Source organism: Liolophura sinensis, chromosome 8 (genome assembly GCF_032854445.1).
Source record: "Liolophura sinensis isolate JHLJ2023 chromosome 8, CUHK_Ljap_v2, whole genome shotgun sequence".
NCBI lineage: Eukaryota > Metazoa > Mollusca > Polyplacophora > Chitonida > Chitonidae > Liolophura > Liolophura sinensis.
This window is the reverse complement of record NC_088302.1, coordinates 51541725-51567150: the sequence shown is the minus strand read 5'-3', so window position 1 is coordinate 51567150 and position 25426 is coordinate 51541725. Positions and strand designations below refer to the sequence as shown.

General features: G+C 40.0%; 3 protein-coding genes across 3 annotated transcripts; all 3 read left to right on the top strand.

The window, feature by feature from the left end:
- The first annotated feature begins 280 nt into the window (after positions 1-280).
- LOC135474069 (peptidoglycan recognition protein 1-like) lies at positions 281-4406 on the top strand. The gene is made up of 3 exons (XM_064754068.1): positions 281-373; positions 2431-2631; positions 3946-4406. The coding sequence occupies exons 1-3, from the start codon at positions 319-321 to the stop codon at positions 4293-4295; spliced, it is 606 nt and encodes a 201-aa protein (XP_064610138.1). The 5' UTR covers positions 281-318; the 3' UTR covers positions 4296-4406.
- A 3445-nt stretch (positions 4407-7851) lies between these two features.
- On the top strand, positions 7852-10097 carry LOC135473652 (uncharacterized). Its single transcript, XM_064753517.1, has 3 exons — positions 7852-8144; positions 9349-9602; positions 9807-10097. The coding sequence occupies exons 1-3, from the start codon at positions 8000-8002 to the stop codon at positions 10095-10097; spliced, it is 690 nt and encodes a 229-aa protein (XP_064609587.1). The 5' UTR covers positions 7852-7999.
- A 4446-nt stretch (positions 10098-14543) lies between these two features.
- On the top strand, positions 14544-25221 carry LOC135472815 (putative divalent cation/proton antiporter TMEM165). The gene is made up of 7 exons (XM_064752498.1): positions 14544-14793; positions 16793-17030; positions 17554-17652; positions 18945-19021; positions 20087-20272; positions 21382-21487; positions 22808-25221. Exons 1-7 carry the CDS (start codon positions 14620-14622, stop codon positions 22870-22872), a joined length of 945 nt encoding a protein of 314 aa, XP_064608568.1. The 5' UTR covers positions 14544-14619; the 3' UTR covers positions 22873-25221.
- The last annotated feature ends 205 nt before the right edge of the window (positions 25222-25426 follow it).

The following is a 25426-nucleotide window of genomic DNA, read 5'->3' as shown; positions in this document are numbered from 1 at the left end:
CTAAAAGTACACGTGATCCATTGTCGGCTCCACGTTTGTTATCTCTGTCAGTTAATAAAAACGTTTTTTACACATGATTTAATATTTTGGCCAGTCAATGACGAGTATTGTAACACGCTTGTTTGAGTGAGACAATAGATATGTGAGTGAACATACGAAAGCTGCTCGCCGTGTGTAATCCCTTCTTGTGTACAAAAGCGAATAATGCTTGGGTCATACAGGAACCTGACTCGTCCCTTTACTCACGGTGTTCACGGGCAAGTTAAACACAACTGTGCCTTTCCCACGACTTATACGGGTTAACATAAACCTAACAAGATGCGTAGTATTCTATTGGCGGTGTACCTGGTTCAAACATCCGTGGCTTTTTTGAGTAAGTAAATCACCATTAACTACATTATACATTTTAAGATGTTTCGAAGATTAGCTGTAATCTCTGCAATTTTAGCCTATATATTGTATGGTACATCAGCTTTGTCCACGTTACAGGCTCCATATTTTCAGTTACCGGCAATATCCGGATATTAGTGCATGTGTATAATATACAACAAGCATTAATGTTATCTGCTATATATACATGCAGAGCCCTAGCTAGCGTTTTATCGCCATGCCTCTCGGAACGTCCACCATCCCTCTGTGAAACCGCATTACCTAGCGCCATGCCTAAAAATATCTTTTGTAAAGTATTTTTTCCGTATTTTTAATTTTCTGTCGAATAAAACAACGCTGTGCACTATAATTCCATAGGCATACGATCTAGTACCTACGTGCAGTTATTTTTCGCCTCCAATTTCCGAGAGGTACTTCCAAATTGGAAACCCGTTAGTTAAGACACCTTGAGTGCCTGAGGCATGGTTTCCGAAGTTCCGGAGTCGGCTGGCTGCGCAAATGTCTGCACAAAGGCTCAAATTTTGTGACCTTGCCAAGCCATTGCTTACTAATTCGTAAATTACGCGTGTAGCGCCTAGAATGGCGATGCATTGAGTTGTCACAGTAGCATGCCGAGTTTAGCTCGGCTATCTAGGAAGCGTCAGTCCATCCTAGAACAGTGTTTTGAAGGCAGGATGATTTTCCCCATATAAAATTTCAGTTAACCTCCAAAGGCAATATTTTAGCCTTTTAACTGACTCCGATAACAGGTGTTTTCTGGTTAAAGTTTGTCAGATATGCCAGTGCGCTGACTTTTAGTGCAGCTTACTAGTGAGTCTCAGATTACCGTTAAACCTTACACGATTTTGATGTAGGAAATTCTTTTCAGTACAGCCACAGTGCATGACCCCTAATAAGATGTTTGCTTTCTGTTAGGAAAATTGTCCCTACTTTGGAGGGATGGCGAACCCGATTTAATTTTAAAAAAATTGATCCTGTTTCCTTTCAACTGAAGAAAGTTGAACACAGAAGTTTGTGAAAATAAATCTTGGAAGGCTGGAGTGATAATATATGAAAGATTTTGTTGTCACACCAACTACTGAAATGGTGGGCTTCAAAAATGAGTTTCAATTAACATTTTATTTATCCTGTAAGATATTTGACTGACTGACTGACTGATTGTTGTTTTACGCCACACTCATGATTATTTTCTCATGTGACGGTGGGTCAGTATTGTTAGGTGGGTGGAGGTAACCCAGGGAAGAAGCCGGGGTAAACCACCGATCACTGGCAAGTCACTGACAACTTCCCCACTTGTCTTACAGCAGCCCCATTCGCACAGTTCTACAAGCGATGTCGTCCACCTCGCCACCAAACCCCATGAGATAAAGCACTAAAATGCCTGCGGTGGAATGAGAAAATTCCCTGCCGTGGTGACCCCGGAATTATGGTCAGATGTCATATCTATCGAATCGGGTACAGCAGCAAACCTTGCGATTAAGGATCCCGTTTGACTATGAGAATTACAAAGCTTAATAAAACACAATATTTTAGGCCACTTAATTTATCCTGATGTTAGATGTAAAACTACCCTTTGACGCGACGTAAGCATTTCCGGCACTGCGAGTTTTCCGGCGGACAGGGGCCTGCGCGCCCTTCCCCATGCCTTCACCAAATCCTAGCTAGGGGTCTGACATGTAGCACTTAGATATAAGTGATATGGTGAAAACTTGCTAAAGTGGTGTAACTGTGTTTTCACACGTTTAGCCCATGGAATATTTCTGATGCTTGGTCTAGAGTGGCGGAGTTGCCAACGAATACTATTTTAACATCTGAAATGTGTTTCTATAGTTCTTAATTTGCACCTGTAAGGTCTACTGCCACTAGGTCGAGTACATGGTATAAAATCCATTATCCTCATTTTCAGAATCTTTTTAGTATTCGTTTTCATCGCGGTTGGTTTTTGCGGATCTAACTTTCTTAATGTCGCTATGTTGTTGAACTTTCCCTCCAGTGGAAAAAGTTAAGACCACGGTCTGAAAACTTTCCCCGTGTTTACAGTTGATGACAACGGATGTGCGCAGCTACAAATGGTGTCGCGCGACCAATGGAATGCCCGGGCACCTGTCGCCCCGGCTAATCTGACCAGCACCACCCTGGGGATGGTATTTGTCCACCATACTGACATGAGTCATTGCAACACCATGGACCAGTGCGCCCAGGAAGTTAAGACCATCCAGAACTTCCATATGGACGAGCGAGGTTAGATCGATACACAAGTCCTCATTAATCTAGGCAGAGTCTTCATCCTGCTCTCTCACGTCCCCTACATTATATTTGGTACTTTGGTGGACAGTGGTCATGCATGAAGGTCGCTGAAGATCACCTCCTACTCACCAAAATGGCCTAAACATTCAGCCTCAAATGTAGGGGTAAGTGAGAAGATCTGTCAGCAGCCTGCGGGTGGTCGTGGGTTTTCCCCGATTTGTCTATTTTCCTTCCACCATAATGCTGACCGCCGTCGTATAAGTGAAATGTTCTTTTCACTTCCCCAAAAAATTGGTAAAATACCAATCAAATAAATAAATCAAATGTAGGAGAGCTCATCAGTTTACTCCAGGCACTCCGGTCTCCTCCGCCGTCGCCTGAGTGAAATATTGGTTTTAAACACCAATTAACCAATTTATTTATCCTTACGTCATGTACACGGCTTTTGTGGTAACTTTTTTCCGAGTATCTCCTAAAACATAAGCTCTATACATATCATATAAATTTATTTATTTATTTGATTGGTGTTATGCGTCGTATTGTTTCACTTATACCACGGAGGCCAGCATTGTGGTGGGAGGAAACCGGGCAGAGACAGGGTAACCCACAACCATCTGCAGGCTGCCGGAAGACCTTCCCACGTACGACCGCAGAGGATGTCAACATTAGATGGACTTGAACTCACAGCGACCGCACTGGTGAGAGGCTTCTGGGTTATTGCGCCGCGCTGGCGCGCTAACCACCGAGGCCACCGAAGCCCCCTTAGAATATAAACACACGACTTCAAAACGATATTAAAACGATGGCGATTACAGAAACTTACCAATGAAGTATTCAGCTTGAGTTATTCTTGAGTTATTTGAGACAGAAAAGTTTGGATATGAATTTTGACCAAAATGAATATCTTTTCAAGCTTTCCCATAGTCAACATTCGCGAATATTCGTATATCTTAATTAATCATAACCGACTTTCTTAGGAAATGCGTTATTGCGCTTAAGTTTTAACGTCGTCATGAGAAAACTTGGTTTAATATAATGATTTGCGAAAGTTGATCCTGAATCCAAAGTTATCCATAGCGTGCAATGAACTATCACTTCACTTTTTGACATAATTTAATCATAACTCTCTCAGATGCAAAGCGTTGATGTTATAGTTATCTTTCTTGAATCATGCGTATTGTATTATCATCATATATCGGCAATTCTGTAACAAATTCTTGCTGTGTTTAGTGAATATGTCTTTGCCATATTAGACCGTTTGCTGGTACTACCAGAGTGGTGACAGCTTCTCCAATATTACCTTCTCAGGCTGGGGAGACGTCGGGTACAGCTTCCTGATTGGGGAAGACGGGTCTGTGTTCGAGGGGAGAGGTTGGGCACGGGTGGGCGCTCACACCCATTCCTACAACACGGTGGCCTTCGGCGTGGCTCTTCTGGGGAACTTTATGTATCGTCGTCCCAAACCGGCAGCCCTGACAGCACTCCAAAACCTGCTGAAGTGCGGCGTCCATATGGGGCATATCAGCGCCACCTTCCGGCTGTTTGGTCATCGAGACACAAGGCAGGGAACTCTTTGTCCAGGGGATATACTGTACAGTATTATAAGACAATGGCCGCACTTTGATTCGATGGGACCACAGACCAACTTGTTAATTTGACGTGTGTTTATTTACGGACAAGGGAAAGGAAAATACGATCTGTGACAGAAATCGAGTCGACCACAAGTATTGAGTCCTAAGACATGTATTTGGCGATGTTCATTATCATAATTTTGTAAGCCTCAATTCGAATATAGTGTGAAGTGTGAAAAGCCGTTATTCCTTAGTTTAATAGAGCAAGGCTACAACCAGTACTACCATTATGAATGCCAGCATAGCCCCTACTGCAGCAAAACGCGATGTTGGTGAGTTGCAGTACCCTTGTCTTGCAGGCCGAGTTGCTTGAGACTGCGACAGTGCCACAGTTCGGTATTCCGGAACTATGTCCTCATATTTGGGCGGTGATGTAAATATTGCGTTTATAGCATCCGTGTATGACGGTGGCCGGTTTAATGACGCCGTTGACCCTAAATTATCACATCCAATCCTTATCGATGGTACACTGTCTTCAACATGCACAAGCAAATCATTCGCGTGATGTTCACCGCAAGTATCAGTTAAATCCGCTAATTCCAAATCTCTGTTAACGTCTGAAATGTTCATACCTGTCGTGGCTGCCATGTGAGCCGTGCTCATACTATTCACGCCACCAATCACTGCATTCGCATTCAATCCTGATTCGGTTATATCCACACTTACATCTGGCTGAATACGGCCGTCTGCGTTTCCATTGAAATCATTACAGATTCTAGTGTTTGGTCTTTGTGACCCTCCATTTGCGGCTTCTGAACACTCCAGACCTGTACTCTGAAAGGCTGAGTTCAAATCAACATTCACAACTGCAGTTAATTTGGAATCTCTCTTGTACTCAGCCGTGATCTGCTCATTTGTATCTGCATTCCCACTGGGAGTTTCCATATCTACAACAAATGCGATATTTCAACAAATAACTTATCTAAATTTGCCCTTACCACACAATTTCCCTAATTCTAGACTCATGTATATTGCGTGAAAACTATTTTGCGATTGTTATTATTATTATCTGATTGGAGTTTAGCGATCAAGAATAATTTCACTTGTACAACTGCCATCAGGTTTATTGATGGAGAAAACCTGACAGAGCCGATCACCCTATGTACATGGCAAACAAATTGTCTTACAGCTGCTTTTAAATCACCAGCTAGAGAAGGATCGAGCATGCGACGTAGTCATGTACCTGTCATAGGCTAGCCTAATGAATTAGACCTTTTATGCTAACGATATCATTAGGCTAGGCATAGGCCAAAAACCGATGGGGTGCGCTGAGAGGGACAGAGTTCGAGCGTATAGCAGTTATTTAAAAGTCGTCAATTGGTTAAACAATCAACAGTTCAGAGATGTATATTACCTTTGAGATGAACAAATCCACTACCGGTGTCCTTTCAATGCTCATGTGAAAATAGACTTATTATCATATAAAGTTTACCGTAATGTGCATTTCGCGTTAACAGGCACTTGTCACTTGTCTTGCTCCATTTGAACCTGGTATCCTGAAAATACTAGTAGACAGCCACGGTTCAGTCTCAGCACGTGAAAAACATGGCCTAACTAACACCACGAGTCACACCTAATTTCCATTCTTCCTGCCCAGATACCTTGGCGACCTCCTGTATTCGAACAACAGTAACAATAGTCGTGTCATTTGTCAGTGGTCTATAAAAGTTTGACTCTGGTGGTTTGTTAACAATAGGAACATGCTCCATTACGCCAGGCCTATAGTCGTGAATCCGAATGTAATGTTTGAAAACAAGGGCTGTATTCCTAGTGCAGTGAACAACTCAGTAGGAATCGGGAATAAAAGAAAGCTCATGCTCAACAAATGGGCGATCTGATTTTCGTGAGGGGAAAATCATGCCCAGCTGAGGTAACTCACTTAAATTTGAATCAAAGTTAAAGGATAGTGGACCTACATGAAACGTTTTCACGTTTATTTCTTAACATTCAGATTAGGATGGATATAAGAGTACAAAAAAAGTATCAAATTTCTTTCTCGGGAGTATAAATGAATTTAAAGTAGGCCTATAGTCTTTTTCCCAGTCTGGAAAACAAGTAGCCCGCAGAGATGACGTCAAGATTGATAGCTGTCGAATGGGGGAGCTAAATTATAGTTAAGTATACTGGGTAACATGACATGAGCAGCTGGGATCGAGCAGCTGGGGACGTAGTCGTATAGGCCTACATGTTACTGTATAGTTATGTAACCACGTACCAAAAAGTTATAGGCCTAGGTCCAAGACACTGACAATGAACTCTGAAGTTAGAGTTAAAAGTAGGCCATTGGAATTTTAAAAAGTTATTAGACTAACCGAAGAAGAATTGAAATTAGCCCTTGACACAGCCATATTTATCTCAGAGTTATTCAATTTGAAATGTGAAAAGTAAATCCACAAAGCAAGTGCGTAAGCGTACATGTGTTGTTGATACTGGATAGGGCAACAGATGAAAATAATCTTGGAACTTACACATTATGAAGTAAATTCAAATTTATTCTGTTTTTGATTGATTTGCTTGGTGTTTTACGCCGTACTCAAAAATATTTTATTTACACGATGGTGGCGAGCAATAAGGTGGGAAGAAACCGGGCAGAGCCGGATTCGGGGGGTGGGGGGGAGGGGAATCCACGAGCATGCACAGGTAGATGGCAGACCTTCCCACGTACGTAGTCTATTAAGATGAGGTTGAATGGTGAATGACTGTTTCCACTGTTTTCTAAATTTATTTCGGTCTAATAACTTCCATTGCATACACTTTACTGTCGTTGCTGGAATGCTGGTTTTTGGGCCAATTCCCTAATATAGATATATTCAAATTTTCATTCCGTCCACTTGAGCACATACGGAAAAAACTACAATTGGACACTATATGCTATGTTGTACTTGCATATTAAACTCTAAGATGTCGTCTAATGTGATACAGACACCACGAAACCACATCACCGGAACACAGGAAAAGCTACAACCAGACACTACATGCAATGTTATACTTACATATTATACTCAGTTGTTTAAAACTGAATCTAAGATATCGACTAATGTTGTCCAGATAAAAGGAAACTACATCACCGGAACACAGGAAAAGCTACAAAATCTTCAGAACAACACGTAATTCCCGGTACTGAAATGTGGCTATAAACAGGCCTAAATCATGCCGACTGAAATACCATATATAGGCAACAAGCAGAGAACAGAGTAAGTAGAGCTGAACACTATGTGGACTTTTTGTCTCACATTTATGTAGATCATTTCTAACGTAATACCCGTAAAAAGTACAAGTTTCAAACTTTATTTCCTTCCCATATGCACATGTGGTCATATCTTATAACCTCATCTCTAGGAATGCAGTCTGCATATATTGGGAGGGATGCAGTTATGGCTAGATTTGTCCCCGGCCGTCTTATTTTCTGAATATACATTCCCATCTTACAATCGAATGTCTTTCTTAGGAATGTAGTCTAAGGCTGCGTTTCCACCAAGTTTCACATGACACGTGACATGTCACGTGTCACGTGACAAGAAATAGGAACATATGATTTTGGTCGGAACCGTTTCCACCAATGTCACGTGTCGCGTGTCTCATGTCTCGCGTGACATGACACGTTTTCGAAGAATGAACATGTTCATTCTTTTTCTTGTCTCGTGTCACGTTTTGCTTTCTGATAGGGGGTTCCCCTGGGTTTTCCCCAGCTTTTACTTTCGTTTTCACGCCATGTGTTGCAACTTCTAAACATGAATGACTACAAACATAACCTGATATCCCTCGTCCAGAAAACCCCACTTTTGTGGGATCCCAGACATAGGGATTATAAGAATAAAGATCAGCGGAAACAAGTATGGGAAAAAATAGAAGAAATGCTCCAACCACCAGAAACAGGTATTTGAAATTTCTAAACTTTATTCATCAAAAAGTACAAATAAACACTAATTTATGAACAGTGTTTTGCTTGCAAATATTTTCAAATTGTTTTGACTTTCTAGTCCTCGAGAAGAAGGACATTTCGGAACACATTCTGATCTTGCCACATGACACTGCCGCGAGGATCGTTGAAAAATGCAGCAATCAGATCACGTATTTCTGTGGCCTCATCTGAGTTTCTGCCACCCTGCTGAGGGCGCAGATTCATCAATCCTTGTTCATTGTTAGGCCTGATTTCATAGTTAATTTCTGATGTCCGATCTATCATATGTCCATCTCTTCTACGGATGAAATTGTGCAGAACAGTACATGCATTAGTAACTGTAATTGCTCTGTCTGGTTGTAGGCGCATTGGGCGTTGAAAAATCTCAAACTTCTTTGCCAATATGCCAAAAGTGCACTCAACTGGACGTCTAGCTCTACAGTGCCGATAATTGTAAATCCGCTTAATTCTGTCAAGCGTTCTGGCTGCATATGGCTTCATGAGGTTTTTTTTCAATGGAAAGGCTTCATCTCCAACAACCTGAAACGGTATCCGTTTCTCTGTGGTACTGACCATGAAAGACTCATCCGGTATGTTCAACCTCTCCTGGTCAAGAAGCTGGCTTATTCTTGAGGCCTGGAATACACCTGCATCACTCACTCGTCCGTACTGTCCACAGTCTACTAATGTAAAACACGAATCAGCATCACTGAGTGCCAAAAGCACAATACTGGGATACCCTTTGTAATTGTAGAAAAGTGATTCGCTGTTCATCGGGTTAACCAATGCCACGTGTTTACCATAAAGACTGCCTATAGCAAATGGATAATCCCACAAATCTCCAAATCTTTTTGCCAAACTTTTCCACTTGTCTTCATTTGGAATGGGCATTTCGATAGGCTGAAGTACTTTCCATAGGACCTCACAGGTTGCTAGTACATGCCGAGCTATCGAAGTCTTGGACATATGGAAGGGTACAGTCATCGAGGCAAATGATGAACCAGTTGCGAGACATCTGGAAAAAAAGAAAAGCATAGTATTATTATACTTAATATACAGCTGTCATTATGATTGTAATAAGAATGATATAAATCAGGGTTCACACCAAAATCCTTGACTAAGCTCACACCATATTTGATTTATGAAAACTATCGGCTAATGCAATATTATTTGTTACAGGTGTTACTGCAAAGGATACATGGACATCACTTACAAGAAGTTATAACAACGCACTACATCGCATGAAAAATAAATCTGGTGATGGAGCTGGAAGTTCGAAGCCGTGGGTGTTCATGGAAAGTATGAGATTCCTTAAAATCGTCAAGGACAAAAGGTCCACCACAGGAAATCTCAGTACCAACAATGATGATGTCGAAGAGCTGAACGAGTCTGGTTGCAGTGTTGACGACAACGTCAGTATACTGGAGCAGGCGGTAAAAGGTTCGGGGATTCTTGATGAGAGCAGTATTACCTCTCATGCAGATGATGAAGATAATTTGACTGACCCACCATCACAAGCTCGAGCATCAACACCATCAGTCCTCAAGCCGACTTTAACTGAAAGCGTCGTCAAACAGAAATGCAGTTCCAAACGTCGTGCCGAAGAATAAGAAACTGTCTTATTCTAATCATTAAAAAGAAGGTTGGATGAGAAATCTGTTGCTCGGGAATGTCCAAGAATGGGATTCTTCAAATCCTTAATGCCAAAAGTACAGTCCCTAACTGATGACCAGTTTATTGAGTTCCAGCTGAAGGTTTTGAGAGATCTGAAAGAAGTTTCAAAGCCCGTGCCCCAACCAATCTACTTCACACAAGAAGTAATGCCACCAAACATGAATAACCCCGGAACTTCCAGTGACGTCTCCACCAGCTCTGGGACAGTTTACAGCCAAGAATCATTTTTGGAGTTGTTAAATAATCCAAATTGAAACTGATTAATGATCGAACTTGATGTTGATTGTTCTGCTGTAAATTGGTCAAATATTACCAAATATCATATCGTTACCTTGATGTGCCAAAGAATCACAATTTATGTTCTGCATGAGATATGCAATGTTTTGTTTTTGTTTATAATTTTTAAAAAATATAACTGCAGTGTTTCCATTTGATGTTGATATTTTACTTTCATGGTTTTGATTGAATAAAACATTATCAAATGTTAACTTTTCGCTGCTTACCTGAGTGTAAGGATGAGCTTCTGCTCTCCAGATATAGCTTCTCTGTAGTTGGTTCCAATTGGTTGCAGGTGAGGTAAGACTAGTTGTTTCAATTCTGCATAGGTTTCATACGACATTTGTGTGTAATTGAAGAATAATTCTCTGTCTGGATTGTCCATGAGATGGCGAAACGTTCTTGTAAATTCGCCCCTTTCTGGACGCAATAAATAATGGTCCCTGCACCATATTGAGCGCCTGCTCCGGTTTCTCTTCCTTGCTCGACGGTACAACAGACATAGAGCAAGAATTTCCTCATCAGATGAACCTGAACTGTCACCCATGGCGAACAAAGGTAGAATGACATGCATATGTGACATGTACGATGTGAAATCCGGTGGAAACCGCTAATGTCATGTGTCATGTGTCATGCATGACACATGACACGAGACACAAGACACGTGAAACTTGGTGGAAACGCAGCCTAATAAAGGCTTTAGGGATCTAGTCATGACTGAATTAATCCGGTCGCATCTTTTCCCCTATCATAAGGCCTATATAGCCACTTGCATGGTTAGTTTACACCAGTTTGCCCTACGTTTTGTAATGTATATTCATTAAGCCAGGGCAGGGTGTAATATGTGCAATATTTACTATTACTAATGTGCTGAGTGGTGTTAAAGTTCGTGAATGTATAATTTTCCATTCCAGGAATGCATCTGTTGCTTATTATGTTGGAAATTAAGGCACAAGAACTGTGTCCTTTTCCTTACAACTGCATGGTCTGAAGAAATGGCGTGGATATATTGACCAATTATTACAATTCAGGTCTATAGATTGTTTCGAACTCGTAATATACATTCACTGACGCCGTACGTGGGAAGGTGTGACAGCAACATGCGAATGGCCGTGGGTTTTCCCCGGGCTCTGCCCGGTTCCTTCCCATCATAATGCTGGCCGCCGTCATATAAGTTAAATATTCTTGAGTACGCCGTAAAACACCAATCAAATAAATAAATAAATACATTTACTGACTGCTGTCGCGGGTGGATCGGGTCATACCAAAGACTTCAAAGAATGGTACTTGTTACTGACTCGCTTGGCGCGTAGCGCTGAGAAGTTAGAGCAAGGAAACAGGACTGGTTGGCCCGGTGTCAGTATAATGTGACCGGGTCAGGTGTTATGTACACTTTGGCGGCATGGACTCGCCCTGCCACTTTACACCTACACATATCGTCGTCATTTGAGTCAAAAATTGTACGACGTTAAGCATATATACATGGATTATTGATAGGCGACGTTTCTGATGTCATATAATTCGGTCTTTTTATTATACTGATATTTAGTGTGGTAAACTACAAAAAACAGCTTTATAAAACTTGATACGAACGCTGGACTGACAGTGAACAAATTGTCCTGGATACTGGATATGCTAAGTTGGTCAGCAGTTATCCGCTATTACGTCAAGTGAAGAATTTTGAGTTTAGATTTAGTCAAACTGTGTAGTTATCTATAAATAAATGTTCATGATCAGCAAACGATTTTTTTTTTTGCTAAATTAGTTGAAAGGTAAATTATGAACTGACTTTTCTAGTTGCAGACAAGTTATATTAAGCCGTTTAGCTTGCAAACATGAATTTCATATGCCCTATAAGTCAACAGACAATGTACCTGTAGTAATGTATGGAGGTTGTAAGACTGAATATAGAAACATATGTGTATATCGATCTATGTTAGAGTCACATCACACTTTATCTCCCCCCATACTCGCTCTAAAAGAAAACAAAACGACCAGAATCTAACTCTACAAGGTGTTACAAAATGTGTGATTGTTGACACATAAGCTACTTGTACACATGAATACTGAGGAATGTTCGGGGTATCCTGTACGCTATATGTGGTATATCAGTGTGCATTTTCCAAAATTTGCAAGGAATATGTGCTAATACCTGCCCCTTGATTCATCAGCTGTATATACATATATACACGCAAGCCACACATTACTTGCGCATTACAACCGTATGGGAGAGAGGGAATAGAATTTTAAGTTCTAATCGAACAATAATGAGCATGTGTAAGGTTTTCTCAAGAAGCCATCATCAGATATATACTTGAACACCATACGCAAATATGCGCGCGTGCACTATGTGCTTATGGTGCAGAAACTCACCTGCGGGATTTAAATGGAAAGAAACTGCTATGTTGTACAAAAATCACACAAATATAATATCTTGTAATATTGTCTTTTAGAGACAATTCACACGGCTTCAATTTTAAACAACAAAGCACGCTTTTCAACTCTATGAACACTGCTTTTATCGAGCAGGTCGACATGTGGCAATATGGCACTTTATATATGCATATATTAGTGACTTTACCACAAAAAATCACTCACTAGTTAAATGATTTAGTCTCGGTTCATCTGGTACACGCATGTGCGAATCTGAACTCTTTTTTTGTGCAGACAGATTTATATTTTTCAAAAGCCACGCCTGTACATAGGCCTATGTCCATCCGACTGTCTCCATGCAGCTTGACACAGCACCTGTTACTAGAGCTGTCAGCAATAAATGACGCAACTACATGTACATCTATATAGTACATAAGCGGATATATGCGTATATAATATCTTTCCTATGTTCATGTATCTAATTCAGATCAATCAATTGATTGCCAATATATATCTTGTGACACACCTACTGAGGATTCTCTTTAAATCAATATTCTCTATAATTATAAATATTAATTGGAACTCTTTATTATCAACACTCTACATATGCCATGTACAGTATAACTGTATAGATAATCGTATAGGATGGGACTATATACGTACATTGTGCGTGTGTATTTACTGGCTATGCTAATTAAATTATCTTCTTATTATATTTCAGTTGCATGATCGACAAGGGTCACATTTATGATAAGAAGTCATAGTCCCCAGGAAAACCGCTTCCCCTCGCCAGACACCTGACAGCTAGGCTAAACCTCGTGACTTTAATACGCTGACCTTCATTGGACCAGGGCCCAGTTGTTCGAAAGTGTATTAGCTAATAGTTGTATTAAGTAATATTTTATATTAAAAATTTTAGCAACACTCAGTAGCCAATGCAGATGTCCAATGTCAAAGTATAACAGCAGCAGTCTTAGTTCATATTTAATGTACTGGTGCAGAATTTGTTTTTTAGGATAAGTACAAAATTGAAGACTTGGCTTAAAGTTAAATCTGGTATTACCAGTAAGTCTTATAGGAGTTTTGAACAACCGGACTCAGGGACGGTTATCTTGTGCAGCGCTGACTCTGTGGAAGTCTAGCCCTTGACCACCAATAAGGTCGTGTGTTCGAAACAACCTGTGTCGGTCGCTTATTCAGCAGCGGCTGTAATTAACTCGAAAGGTGTGTTTGGATTTCTCCATCCATAAAACAGCCGCAGTCGTATAAGTGAAACATTGTTGACTAAAGTGTTAAACACCAATCAAAGCCCAAGAAAATAAAGGGACCTCCAGCATCGAGAACCGTGTGATAATTGGCATGATAGACGTGATGCTATATCGTCTACATAGCCTGTTAATGAACACCTGTACGGAGTTCGACTGAATAAACAGATCCATACAGGCTGTTAATCGACTCCGATATGGGTATCGGTTACAATGCGATAAGCCAATGAGATGATTTCCTTGCAGCCCCAGGGTATATCAGCAAATTATGAAAGCTCTGCAGTTTGTATTAAAGTGTATTTCTGTCCGCAAAATATTTGTCAAATCCAAATCCTATGGAAGCCGGATGAGGACATTTCACCCCGCGGCCCGTAATCCGGCACGAGGACGGTGCAAATCGCGAGCGAAAGGAGACCGTCCTCGCCCCCTCGTCCCGCGCTCCTCTGGTACCATTCGCGCACGATTTGCTCCGTCCTCGTCCCGCGGGCCGCGGGGCGAGATTTCCTCATGATAACATCCAGATCCAAACTCAAAAATGTTACTTTTGAAATAATGCAGAGCATGGATAATAGTTCCAAACAGAACAGTTGGAATGTTTTTTGGGCTATTTTTTTCTGTCCAGAATTAACGCCCGGACGTGGCCAATTTAGCCTCTAATTAAAGATTTCGATCAACAAGGAAGTGGAGGGCACCCTTTTGCGCCTCCTAAATGAACTCTCTATCGTATGGAGGGAAAAAAGGATAGAGACAGTAGCCGACGTGTGCATCGTCAACAACCACATTTTCTTGTCAAAAGTACATACTGCATGGTTCAGATATAGGATCAAGTGAAGGGCAATATCAGCTCTTTGTAACGCCGATTATGGCGTGCTGTATGAAGCGTGTTTCGGTGGTGATATGCCTTTGTATGTTAATAATATTGTTGAAATCAGGTTCTTGTGCTGAAACTCACAGTAGCAAGGAGTCGAAAGAAGACTCGAAAGAACGCAAGCCCGACATCAGTGGACACATTCATGGGGAAGAGAGGAAGTCCAAGGTATGTGTAGCTGCTGATTTTGTATCTCAGAATGTAGTTTTGCTTTCTTCACTCAGCTACTATGGAGTGATTCAAGAAACAACTGTTACAAGTAACAACAACAACAACATGTGACGAAAATCGGCGACAGCCGGAGAGCACAACATGCGTTGTAGATTTCTCACTAAATTATATACTTTTGAGCATGCAGTAATGTAGAGTATGGTAGTCAGTACACAGTTTACATGCAGTCCTGTAGCTCTCCAGCTTATATAATGATAGACTGTACATGGGAAGGTCTGTCAGCAACATACGGAAGCTCGTGGACTTCCCACCATACTGCTGGCGGCCATCGTAGAAGGGAAATACTCTTGAGAGTGGCGTAAAACAATCAAATAAATAAATAAATATGTGATGATAGATGGAGAGCCAGTTGCAATCGGGTAACTCTCAATTCGTGCAATGAGGTTTGTGAGAGTTATGATGGAAACAGCCCAAATGAGTCGAGTTAACAGTTGGGAACATTTAACACATATTCGCACACGCATTGAAACTTCCCTAACATAAATCAGTGTCTATTGAGTGGTCCCAATAATCAACTAACCTGTTCTGAGCCAAACCAAAAACCATCCAACACAACCACTTGACTTTGACAATTTTGATATTTGGACCTGTTGTCAAAGCAAAGAACACTTCCATAGTTAAAGGATTATCATTCAGATGTGATATGCTTGTTGTCATTTTAATACTGAGCTAAATGGCGAAGCTCTGACAGCTCCTTAAGGTTGGACTTGTATGACATAATTTGGCTGAGACTACCAAATGTTGGCGCAAAGAATGCATAAAACCAGTGCCATATTATTGCACCCTTTTTCAGCAGTTTTTGGCACTCAATTTAACAATATATACAGGAGCAGCTAATTATGAAATTATGAATAAATGATAAATCTGGACGCTAATCCTTTAAGTATAGATAATTGACAAGAAAATCAGCGGAACACACTCAACTACGAGATTCAAAACTTGGGATATATAATTTATGTACCAAGAATCACTAAACAATAAGGAACATTTTGGTCCTGGTTAAGTTGCCCTAACAGTATGCTAGTGCAACACAACACTTTATTACTCCATCTCAAGCTGCCACTTCCTTGCACATGTGCACCTGAGATCAAATATTTATGTGGGCAAAGCAGTCATTATTCATGTGGTAGTGAAGTGACTGCTTTGGTTGTTTTTATGGGAATAAGGTGACTCAACTCATCATAAAACAGCCGAGGTCGTATAAGTGAAAACATTGTTGACTAAAGTGTTAAACACCAATCAAAGCCCAAGAAAATAAAGGGAACTCCAGTATCAAGAACCGTGTGATAATTGGCATGATAGACGTGATGCTATATCGTCTACATAGCCTGTTAATGAACACCTGTACGGAGTTCGACTGAATAAACAGATCCATACAGGCTGTTAATCGACTCCGATATGGGTATCGGTTACAATGCGATAAGCCAATGAGATGATTTCCTTGCAGCCCTGATATTTCCAATCTACCACACATTATTGTGTTGTATCGGTAATCTTAAAATCAATTGTAATTCTGCAAGTGCATGTACTGAAGACAGCACACACAGCCAAAAGTGAAGAAAAAAAACAAAACAAAGTGTAATCCTTCAGACAGGTGGATGACTTTTACATTTGGTCCTGTCTGTTTTCATTTTATCAATTTTGTGTGTAATTGCTCTTACATTTGCAGATTTTTTTGTGTGAAAAAAGCAGTGAAGTAGCAATAAAAACCCTCTGAACCTGAAAGAATGAATGACAAGAAACACAAACTCGTTTCAACTTTACTGAACACAGACTTACTGTATAAAATTTATATTTTAAGCAGATCAGTCATAATTTATAATCCATCACCTTGCTCTCTGTGGTCATAATGTTGGTCATTGAGTTAAATGTTCTTGAGGACGGCGTAAAACACAGATGAAATAAATAAATAAATAAATGTTTTGGTCTGTTTCAGCCCGATGATGTTGGAGGTGGAGGTACTGTTGACAGGTTCAAGAAACAGGCTAAGAAATGGGGCATTGACCTGGATGTTGGCTTCATGCATGCCTTTATTGCCTCCCTGGCAGTCATCATTGTGTCTGAACTGGGAGACAAAACTTTCTTTATTGCGGCAATCATGGCCATGCGACACTCCAGAGTGACGGTGTTTACAGGAGCCTTGGGGGCGTTGGCCCTCATGACAGTCTTGTCAGGTTAGAGCATTTCGTTTAATGTTGAAATTCTGTGAATTTTATATATCTACATGTATGGGTAGTATGGGATCTGTTGTCCAACACCTGTTGGATCAGGATTTTGCTTTTCATAAGGTTTAAACAAACCCTTTGTCTTAATCACACTTTCTGTTTTTTTGTGATATTTAAGAAAGAGTTATGAAAGAGAGTGATGCATTATTGGAGAAGAAATTCATACACCGTAATAGTGGCGAGCAGCTACATTTGGAGGGATCGTATACTGGTTGCATCTTGATATTGGCTGGTGCCCTGGTATTTAAATTCACAGGGGGTTTTTTGTGTAAAGTTGTGGCATAATGTGAAAAATAGATCAAAGCGACCCTAAATTTGAGCATGCCGCACCCTAGTTTTGAAAGCATAATATACTAGTGGTTTTCAGTGTCAAGTATTATACCTAAACATCTTAGTGGTTTATAGACATGTGCTGAGTTTTTTTGAAAGGCTAGTATATGTAGTGACATATCTGACATTCCTCTTGTTACAGCTCTGATGGGTTACGCCACATCAATCATCCCCAGAAAGCTCACCTTTTATATATCATCGTTATTATTTGCTGTCTTTGGAATCAAAATGCTCAGAGAAGGTGAGATAAACCAGGCACAACCTAATTGTTGTGTTGGACAGTAACACACTTGACATATTTTTCTCAGTTTTTTTACGGAGAACTGCCAGTGATTGCCCATGTTTTAAGATAATGTGAATGTGAATTCATTCAGCTTTTAAAAGTGCATTATACATTTAACTTCATAAACACTAGCCTTGGCTGAATTAGACATTCCTCTTAACTCCTTATCTGTTGTCAAGTTTTTTTCACACCTATTATTAAAGTACTCCTTAATGTTTTGAGAAAAAAAAATCAAAGTCATCAACAGAAAATCCTATTCAAAGAATTCTCCTTTTGACACATCTTTTTGATTAAATGAAAATTAAAAGCTGAAAATAAATACATAATTACTTTTGATAATTTTCATCGACTTTAATTTACTACAGTCTTATCAAGTATCTCGAGTCTTTTTTTTTGTGTGCTTTTTTCGATCTGAGGCCAAACCTCAACAGATAGGCCTGTTGTGAAGTGAAAAGACTACTGGATAGTTCGTTATTAAGCATTGTTAAGAATGGTTATAAGTTGGTATATCATCGGCTTTTTGTCAAGAAAGGTTATGGGTCAATATATACACTTTCACAAGAAATGTTACAGGCTCAGAGATTGGCTATTGTTGAAAAAGGTTATTGGTCAATAGATAGGCTGTTGTAAAAATAACCAGTTTATAATCGATTGGTTGTATTAAGGTACATGTTGTACATGTTAAAGTACTCGTTGTGGATGGACTGTTGTCAATTTACATGTAGCCCATATCGTTACTGATGGGCTGTTGTCAAAGTACATGTAGCCCATATCGTTGTGGATGGGCTGTTGTCGAAGTACATGTAACCCATATCATTATTGATGGGCTGTTGTCAAAGTACATGTAGCCCATATCGTTGTGGATGGGCTGTTGTCAAAGTACATGTAGCCCACATCGTTATTGATGGGCTGTTGTCAAAGTACATGTAGCCCATATCGTTGTGGATGGGCTGTTGTCAAAGTACATGTAGCCCATATTGTTGTGGATGGGCTGTTGTCAAAGTACATGTAACCCATATCGTTGTGGATGGGCTGATGTCAAAGTACATGTAGCCCATATCATTATTGATGGGCTGTTGTCAAAATAGTTCATAGAGGCTTTTGTCAAAATTTATTATTGTGTGTTATCAAGAAAAGGTTTATATGGGCCAGTGGATAGGCTGCTGTCAAGATGCATGTAGCTCATAGGTTAGTTTATTAGGCTGTTGAGTTATTAGCTCATGAGCATATGTGTGTCTGTGTCACCTCAGGCTACAACATGTCCCCGGATGAGGGTCAAGAGGAGTATGAGGAAGTACAGGCTGATCTGAAGAAAAGAGAGGACGAGGTTTGTTGAGAAACATCAGATGAACATTTCCTGCTTTGTAGTGAGACAACTAACTTTGGCCTCCTCACTCTACTGTTCTCTGAAGAATGTTAAAAGTTTCAGCCGTTCAGTACAAGCTACGTGTACTACGTGTATAACAAACAACGCCAGACCTCTGGTACACCCCTGGCCTGACGTCGTTAAAACTGAGTCGTAGTCCTTTGGTAGGTCTTTAAAGTAAAAGAAAGGTAAAATATGAAGTATGGTTCAACATACAGACAACTGACAACTATTGCGTAAAAATACTTTCAATTGTTTTTTTAGATTTTCTTCAGAGTGTTGAAGGCATTCAAATATTTGAATACTATGGTGCTCTTTTATGAACCATAATGATGATATCGGGGAACTCTGACGTCACATCACCTATTTTCCTGGTGTTCATCAAAAGGAAGGAATTTTGGGGAACATTATTTCAGTAACCTTTTACTCATAGGTAAAAAGAGTTATTCCAACATTCAGTGTCGTGATTAGGGTAGGATTAACTTCCTGTGACGTCAGAGTTCTTAACCTCTGATAGCATGGTCCGTGAAGCTCACCTTAGTATTCAAATGTTTGAGTGACTTTAACTCTTCCACAAAAATCTAAAAAAATAAATGAAAGTATATTTGTGGATAGTTTTAAGAGGTCTATGTAGTGGTGCCTACTTTGATTTTTAGAGGTCTTTCCCTTTAAGATCACTTGAGCATCTATCTCTAAAAGGCTCATGCACCTGAGTTTTTATGTTACTTATTGAGAACTACGTGGAGATGAGGAGTTATCAACTATCTCTCTTGTGTCCAGTCCAGTTTCCAACTTTATACGGTGGATAACTTTGAAAGAAATTTATGTTGTACATCTATGTTTCGGGGAAGGGCACATTTTTCTTTGAAGTTCACTTTTTTATCAAACAGCAATAGGGCGCTGCTGGCCTGCTGTGGTTATCAGTACTAAGTTTGGTTTAAACTTGTAGGCCTATAGCCCAATTTGATGGTACATTTATTATGGAATGTCTTTTCATTATTACTTGTTGTCCTCAAATTCCCACAGATTGTGAAAGCCAATATGGGCACACAGGATGTTGAGACAGGGATTATCCGCACGCCGAGTCGGCGATGGTTCCGAGGCTTTATCTCCACGATCTTCCTACAGGCCTTCACCTTGACATTCCTGGCTGAGTGGGGAGATCGCTCTCAGATTGCCACCATCATCCTGGCGGCCAGAGCAGAGACTGAGGTGGGTGACAAGTCAAAACAGTCATGGTAGAGAATATCCACTTTTGGAAGATGTGAGTTCAAACCCAGCTCTAAGTTTTCATGGGGTTTTGGTCAAAATAAGTGATAAAAGACCTGGTGTGGCCGTTTGTTCAGTCTTATGTTCTCTGGAGAGCACTTGTTTTTCACCAGTATACAATGTAGTGTACTTGTGGATGTATTTATGTACATAACACATGGGAAAGTTTGATAGTAACTTGACAATGGTCAGTTATTTACCTCAGGTACCACAGTTCCACTCATAAAATTAACTAATGTTGGAAAGAGTGGAGAATACATGTTCAGAGCCTTTCTTATGGGCCAGTTAATAAATTTGAGGTAATTATTTCAGGTACATGTAATTTGGCATATGGATATACTGTAGTTGTCAATGGTCTTTCTGCAAACACCTTTTGGCTTATGCTACACCCAAAACAACAGCGTCTAGATGCCCAATGACACGGAAAGCGATGTTAAACACAATGCTAATGGGGTTTCCTATAAAGTACTGCATGTATTGAGTTGATGTTTTGCACACATGTAGAGCACCATAACACAAAAGGGATGTTTCATTGTTGATTCGCTGAGTGCATATTAAGTAGCGTAAGTTACAAAATTTCAGGTAACCACTATGATGGCCTAAGGGTAAGATCATCTGCCTCAAAGTTGGAAGACATGGGATCAAACCCAGGTCAGATCATACTAAAGACTCAGTCATAAAAAGGGTGCTTGACATTCGGCACTGAGAGGTTTATAGAGTAAGGAAACAGGACTAGTTGGCCCGTTGTCAGTATAATGTGACAGGGTGAGATGTCATGTCTGGTGTCTTCAGCATGATACTTCAGTGGCGGCAGCACTTTGGCGGCATGGACTCGCCCTCCCACAAGAAGGCACAGTATATATGACCACACATCTTCGAACTCTTTGCGTCACAGTATGTATGTACACTGTGTATATGTATGCTTGGGGTTTATGTCCTATTTCACAGCTGAGTGTATTATCCATTACAATCAATGTTGTAAATACATGTTAATAGTGGTAGCCTTTGGTAGCCTTTTTGCATTGTACTATATGTTCGTTTTCTCTTCCCAGGACATTATAGGTGTAATCATAGGTGGAACACTAGGCCACGCCCTCTGTACAGGGCTGGCTGTGCTGGGGGGCAGGTTTATAGCACAAAGGATATCTGTAAAAACAGGTAAGTCATTCACCGTGAAGGTCGTTACACCACACCCTCTGTACAGGGCTGGCTGTACTGGGGGACAGGTTTATAGCACAAAGGATACCTGTGAAAACAGGTAAGTCATTCACCGTGAAGGTCGTTACACCACACCCATTGTACAGGGCTGGCTGTACTGGGGGACAGGTTTATAGCACAAAGGATACCTGTGAAAACAGGTAGGTCATTCACCGTGAAGGTCGTTACACCACACCCATTGTACAGGGCTGGCTGTACTGGGGGACAGGTTTATAGCACAAAGGATACCTGTGAAAACAGGTAGGTCATTCATTATGAAGGTCGTTACACCACACCCATTGTACAGGGCTGGCTGTACTGGGGGACAGGTTTATAGCACAAAGGATACCTGTGAAAACAGGTAGGTCATTCATTATGAAGGTCGTTACACCACACCCATTGTACAGGGCTGGCTGTACTGGGGGACAGGTTTATAGCACAAAGGATACCTGTGAAAACAGGTAGGTCATTCATTATGAAGGTCGTTACACCACACCCATTGTACAGGGCTGGCTGTACTGGGGGACAGGTTTATAGCACAAAGGATACCTGTGAAAACAGGTAGGTCATTCATTATGAAGGTCGTTACACCACACCCATTGTACAGGGCTGGCCATTCTAGGGGACAGGTTTATAGTACAAAGGATATCTGTGAAAATTGTCGAGTCGATTTTTGCGATAAATTTATAGCACACACGGTCCGGTCCAATCCCTATCCAAAATCAGGAAACGTTTCCTACTTAGGAGATAAATAAATTTTTTATATATTTGTTAGTAGAAAGTGAAGTCTGGCTCCCAGAGTGAGCTTAGTATACAAATTTATCATATAACATAGGATATGTGTGAAAATTAGTAAGATATTCATCATTAAGGTCCTAAGGCCATGCCCTTTGTAAACACAGGTGAGTGGTTTATCTTATAGCACATATTCCTTAATATTAGGTGAACAGTTCAGAGGTTCAAACCCTGATTGGGCCAAAGACCAACATTTGCAATGTTCTCTGTATGGGTACAGTGACACTCATGATGTACATGTTAGCTTGGACTGTTATTCACACTGTGCTTCAGCATTGCATTTGTTTAAAGGTGGCATGCCATAAAATATGGCAGTAGGTTCTACAAAGACATACTGTAGTGATTGAAGCAAAGTGGTTTTTGATTGCCGTGTTACATGTAATGATGTTCTTTAAATGTAACAAACAAGTGAAGCATGTGAAAATGTTAAGAAATTAGGTAAGAATGACTGTCATAATAGATGGTGATCCTTTCCTTTCTTTTCAGTTACATTGATAGGTGGATCCGTATTTATTCTGTTCGCATTATCAGCGTTTGTGATTGGTCCTTGATGACTGCTTGCTGATTGGAGGAAAGCAGCCTGGCTTGTCTCACCTTCAACATTCCCACAATTCCATTGTTCACCTTGTCTTGTCCTTGCCATTATCCGTCTCTTTACCTTACACCAGCACACAGTTTTATCCCTTGAGCTGCCTAGAACGAAATAATACTGATTTTCCGTGGTGCTCTGATAGGTTTTTATGTGTGATTCACACATTGTCAGTTAATATGTGTACAGAGAGGAGTTATTGAGCAGCCTTTCTTTGGTTTCCATGGCTTGTTTTAACACATTTTAAGGTCCTTTTTTTAAATTATTAAACTGATGATTTTTTTTATAAAAACTTTGAGCCAACCCAGTAAATTTCATCTCATTTCATTATATTTAATTAGGTTACCTTAAGTTTATGATTCACATTTAGTGCCAGCATATTAAAGAAACAGTTAGTCTGTGATTTGACAAGGTGTCCAGTTTGGTGTACAGTGTGACTGGGTAAGATATCCACTGTGGTGTCGTTAATGTGATACTTCAGTCAGACAGGACATTACAGTATTACATTATTATCATGATGTTACCAGGAGACACTGCTGGCTACTATACAGAAAATATACCTGTATGTTGAAGGTGATCTTGAGTCTACAACAAATATAGAGTCAAAGTACTACAGGCTATGAAAGATTCCCCTTTTACCCTGTAATTTACCGGTTCATGGGGTCTATTCCCCTATGTGCGTGTTGAGTCGGTCATCTGGTTGAATGTGTGAAGTTTATCACAAAATGTTTATTTATTAAAAAATACCAATGCTTGTTATTTTCTTGAATGGAAGCACATTGCTACATTTATTGACTCCCATGTCATAACCTTTCATTACACATGCTTGCCTGAATCTCTGTGTATGTATTAAACTGTGTTTTCTTTAATTGGTGTTGATAAAAATTTGCTTTTTAAGAGAAAAACACAGACAATTGAATTCCAGTTGTTGGCTGATGGATAACTGTAAACAATAAAAAAATAATTCTTTTTCTTTTGAAATATGGTATTGTATCTGAAAATTAAGCCAAATCAAATCATTTAAAACTTTTGTTTATTTTTATGCATTCAGTATTATTAAATAAGTTTTCTGGTGATTTGTTGTAAGGCTTATTGAAGTGATATGAGCTGCTGTTAGGCTTTCCAGTTTGACTTACACTTGAGTCTTGTCTACCTTTACCAGACCTAAATACTAATGTGCTAATTTTGTTTACCTAAGTATCAGACGTTTGAACCTACAATCAGTTTGATACAGTATAGAAACTTGCTGGTACATTTTGCATTATATTAGAAGTTAGTGCTTAAATTTTATATCATGTTAGTGCTTTTTTATGTTGAATAATGTTCTGAGAATTTGGTCATTTCATCCAGTGCGCTAGGCTTTTCCAGTTCAGGTGTTTATTTTCCTGGTGTTATGAGCGGTGTCCACTTTCACAAAACTTCCATGTGCATCATGTGGCTCTATGATGCTATTAACTGCACTGTAAACATTATTTACAAAAGAAAGCAAGAAAAAGTTCTGTTGACAAAGTTTTGTAAAAGTTGTTCCAGTTCTTGATGTTACAGAACTAAATTTAGACCTGGGTTCAAAATGATGGTTCAAGGATGTCTAAATATGTATGCATAAAACCGAATTTATACCTTTGAACTGGTAGTGATATCTCGCTGGGATGAGATCAGAAAATGAAAATAAAATGAATATGATGTGTTGAACATTTTATGAAGTCACAACTCATTGTAAATCCAGGCTTTCTTTAAAGCATTAAAATCCTTGCAATCTTTGACAATACTCAAAACTGTACTGAAAGCATAGAGTCTATTGATGAAGGCAGACATGGTCGCCTGGGTATCTTTTTAAATAGCTTGATGTGGGTTACATAACACCATGCAACTGTAACAAACATCATGAACTTAAAGAAAATGTATTATTGTTTTTAATATGTCGTGCTAATATCATTAATTCATATATCCAGATTGTTGACATTTTCTACTGCATTGAATGTCTAGGCTGCCTAGATAAACTCTAAGTCATGTGCACGTGAATGAAATGTGAAACCTGAGTAATATTATGTACACACGTTACGATATTACCGAGTTAGTCTAGGATAACGCCTAAATATGCAACATTTTCCGACTGTCAGAACTCCTGTTAGCATGTGGGTTATGTGGATATGGGTGAAATTTTATGTGGATATTTGTGAAATTTTGCTCATTAAATGGGCTCATTAGACATGTGCTTGTACAGGTTTGAGAAGCGCGGATCATATAGTAGTCGTTGCTTGGTAATGTTATCTGTAATGTTATCACTAGATGTGTGTGGACATGATGGGCGTGTGAAACACGAATCATATAGTGGCGGTGGTCTGGTTATGTCATCTATAGCTGTGTGTTGTTGGACATGATGGGCATGTGAAGCGTGGATCATATAGTGGCGGTGGTATGGTTATGTGATCTATAGCTGTGTGTTGTTGGACATGATGGGCATGTGAAGAGTGGAGCATATAATGGCGGTGGTATGGTTACGTGATCTATGGCTG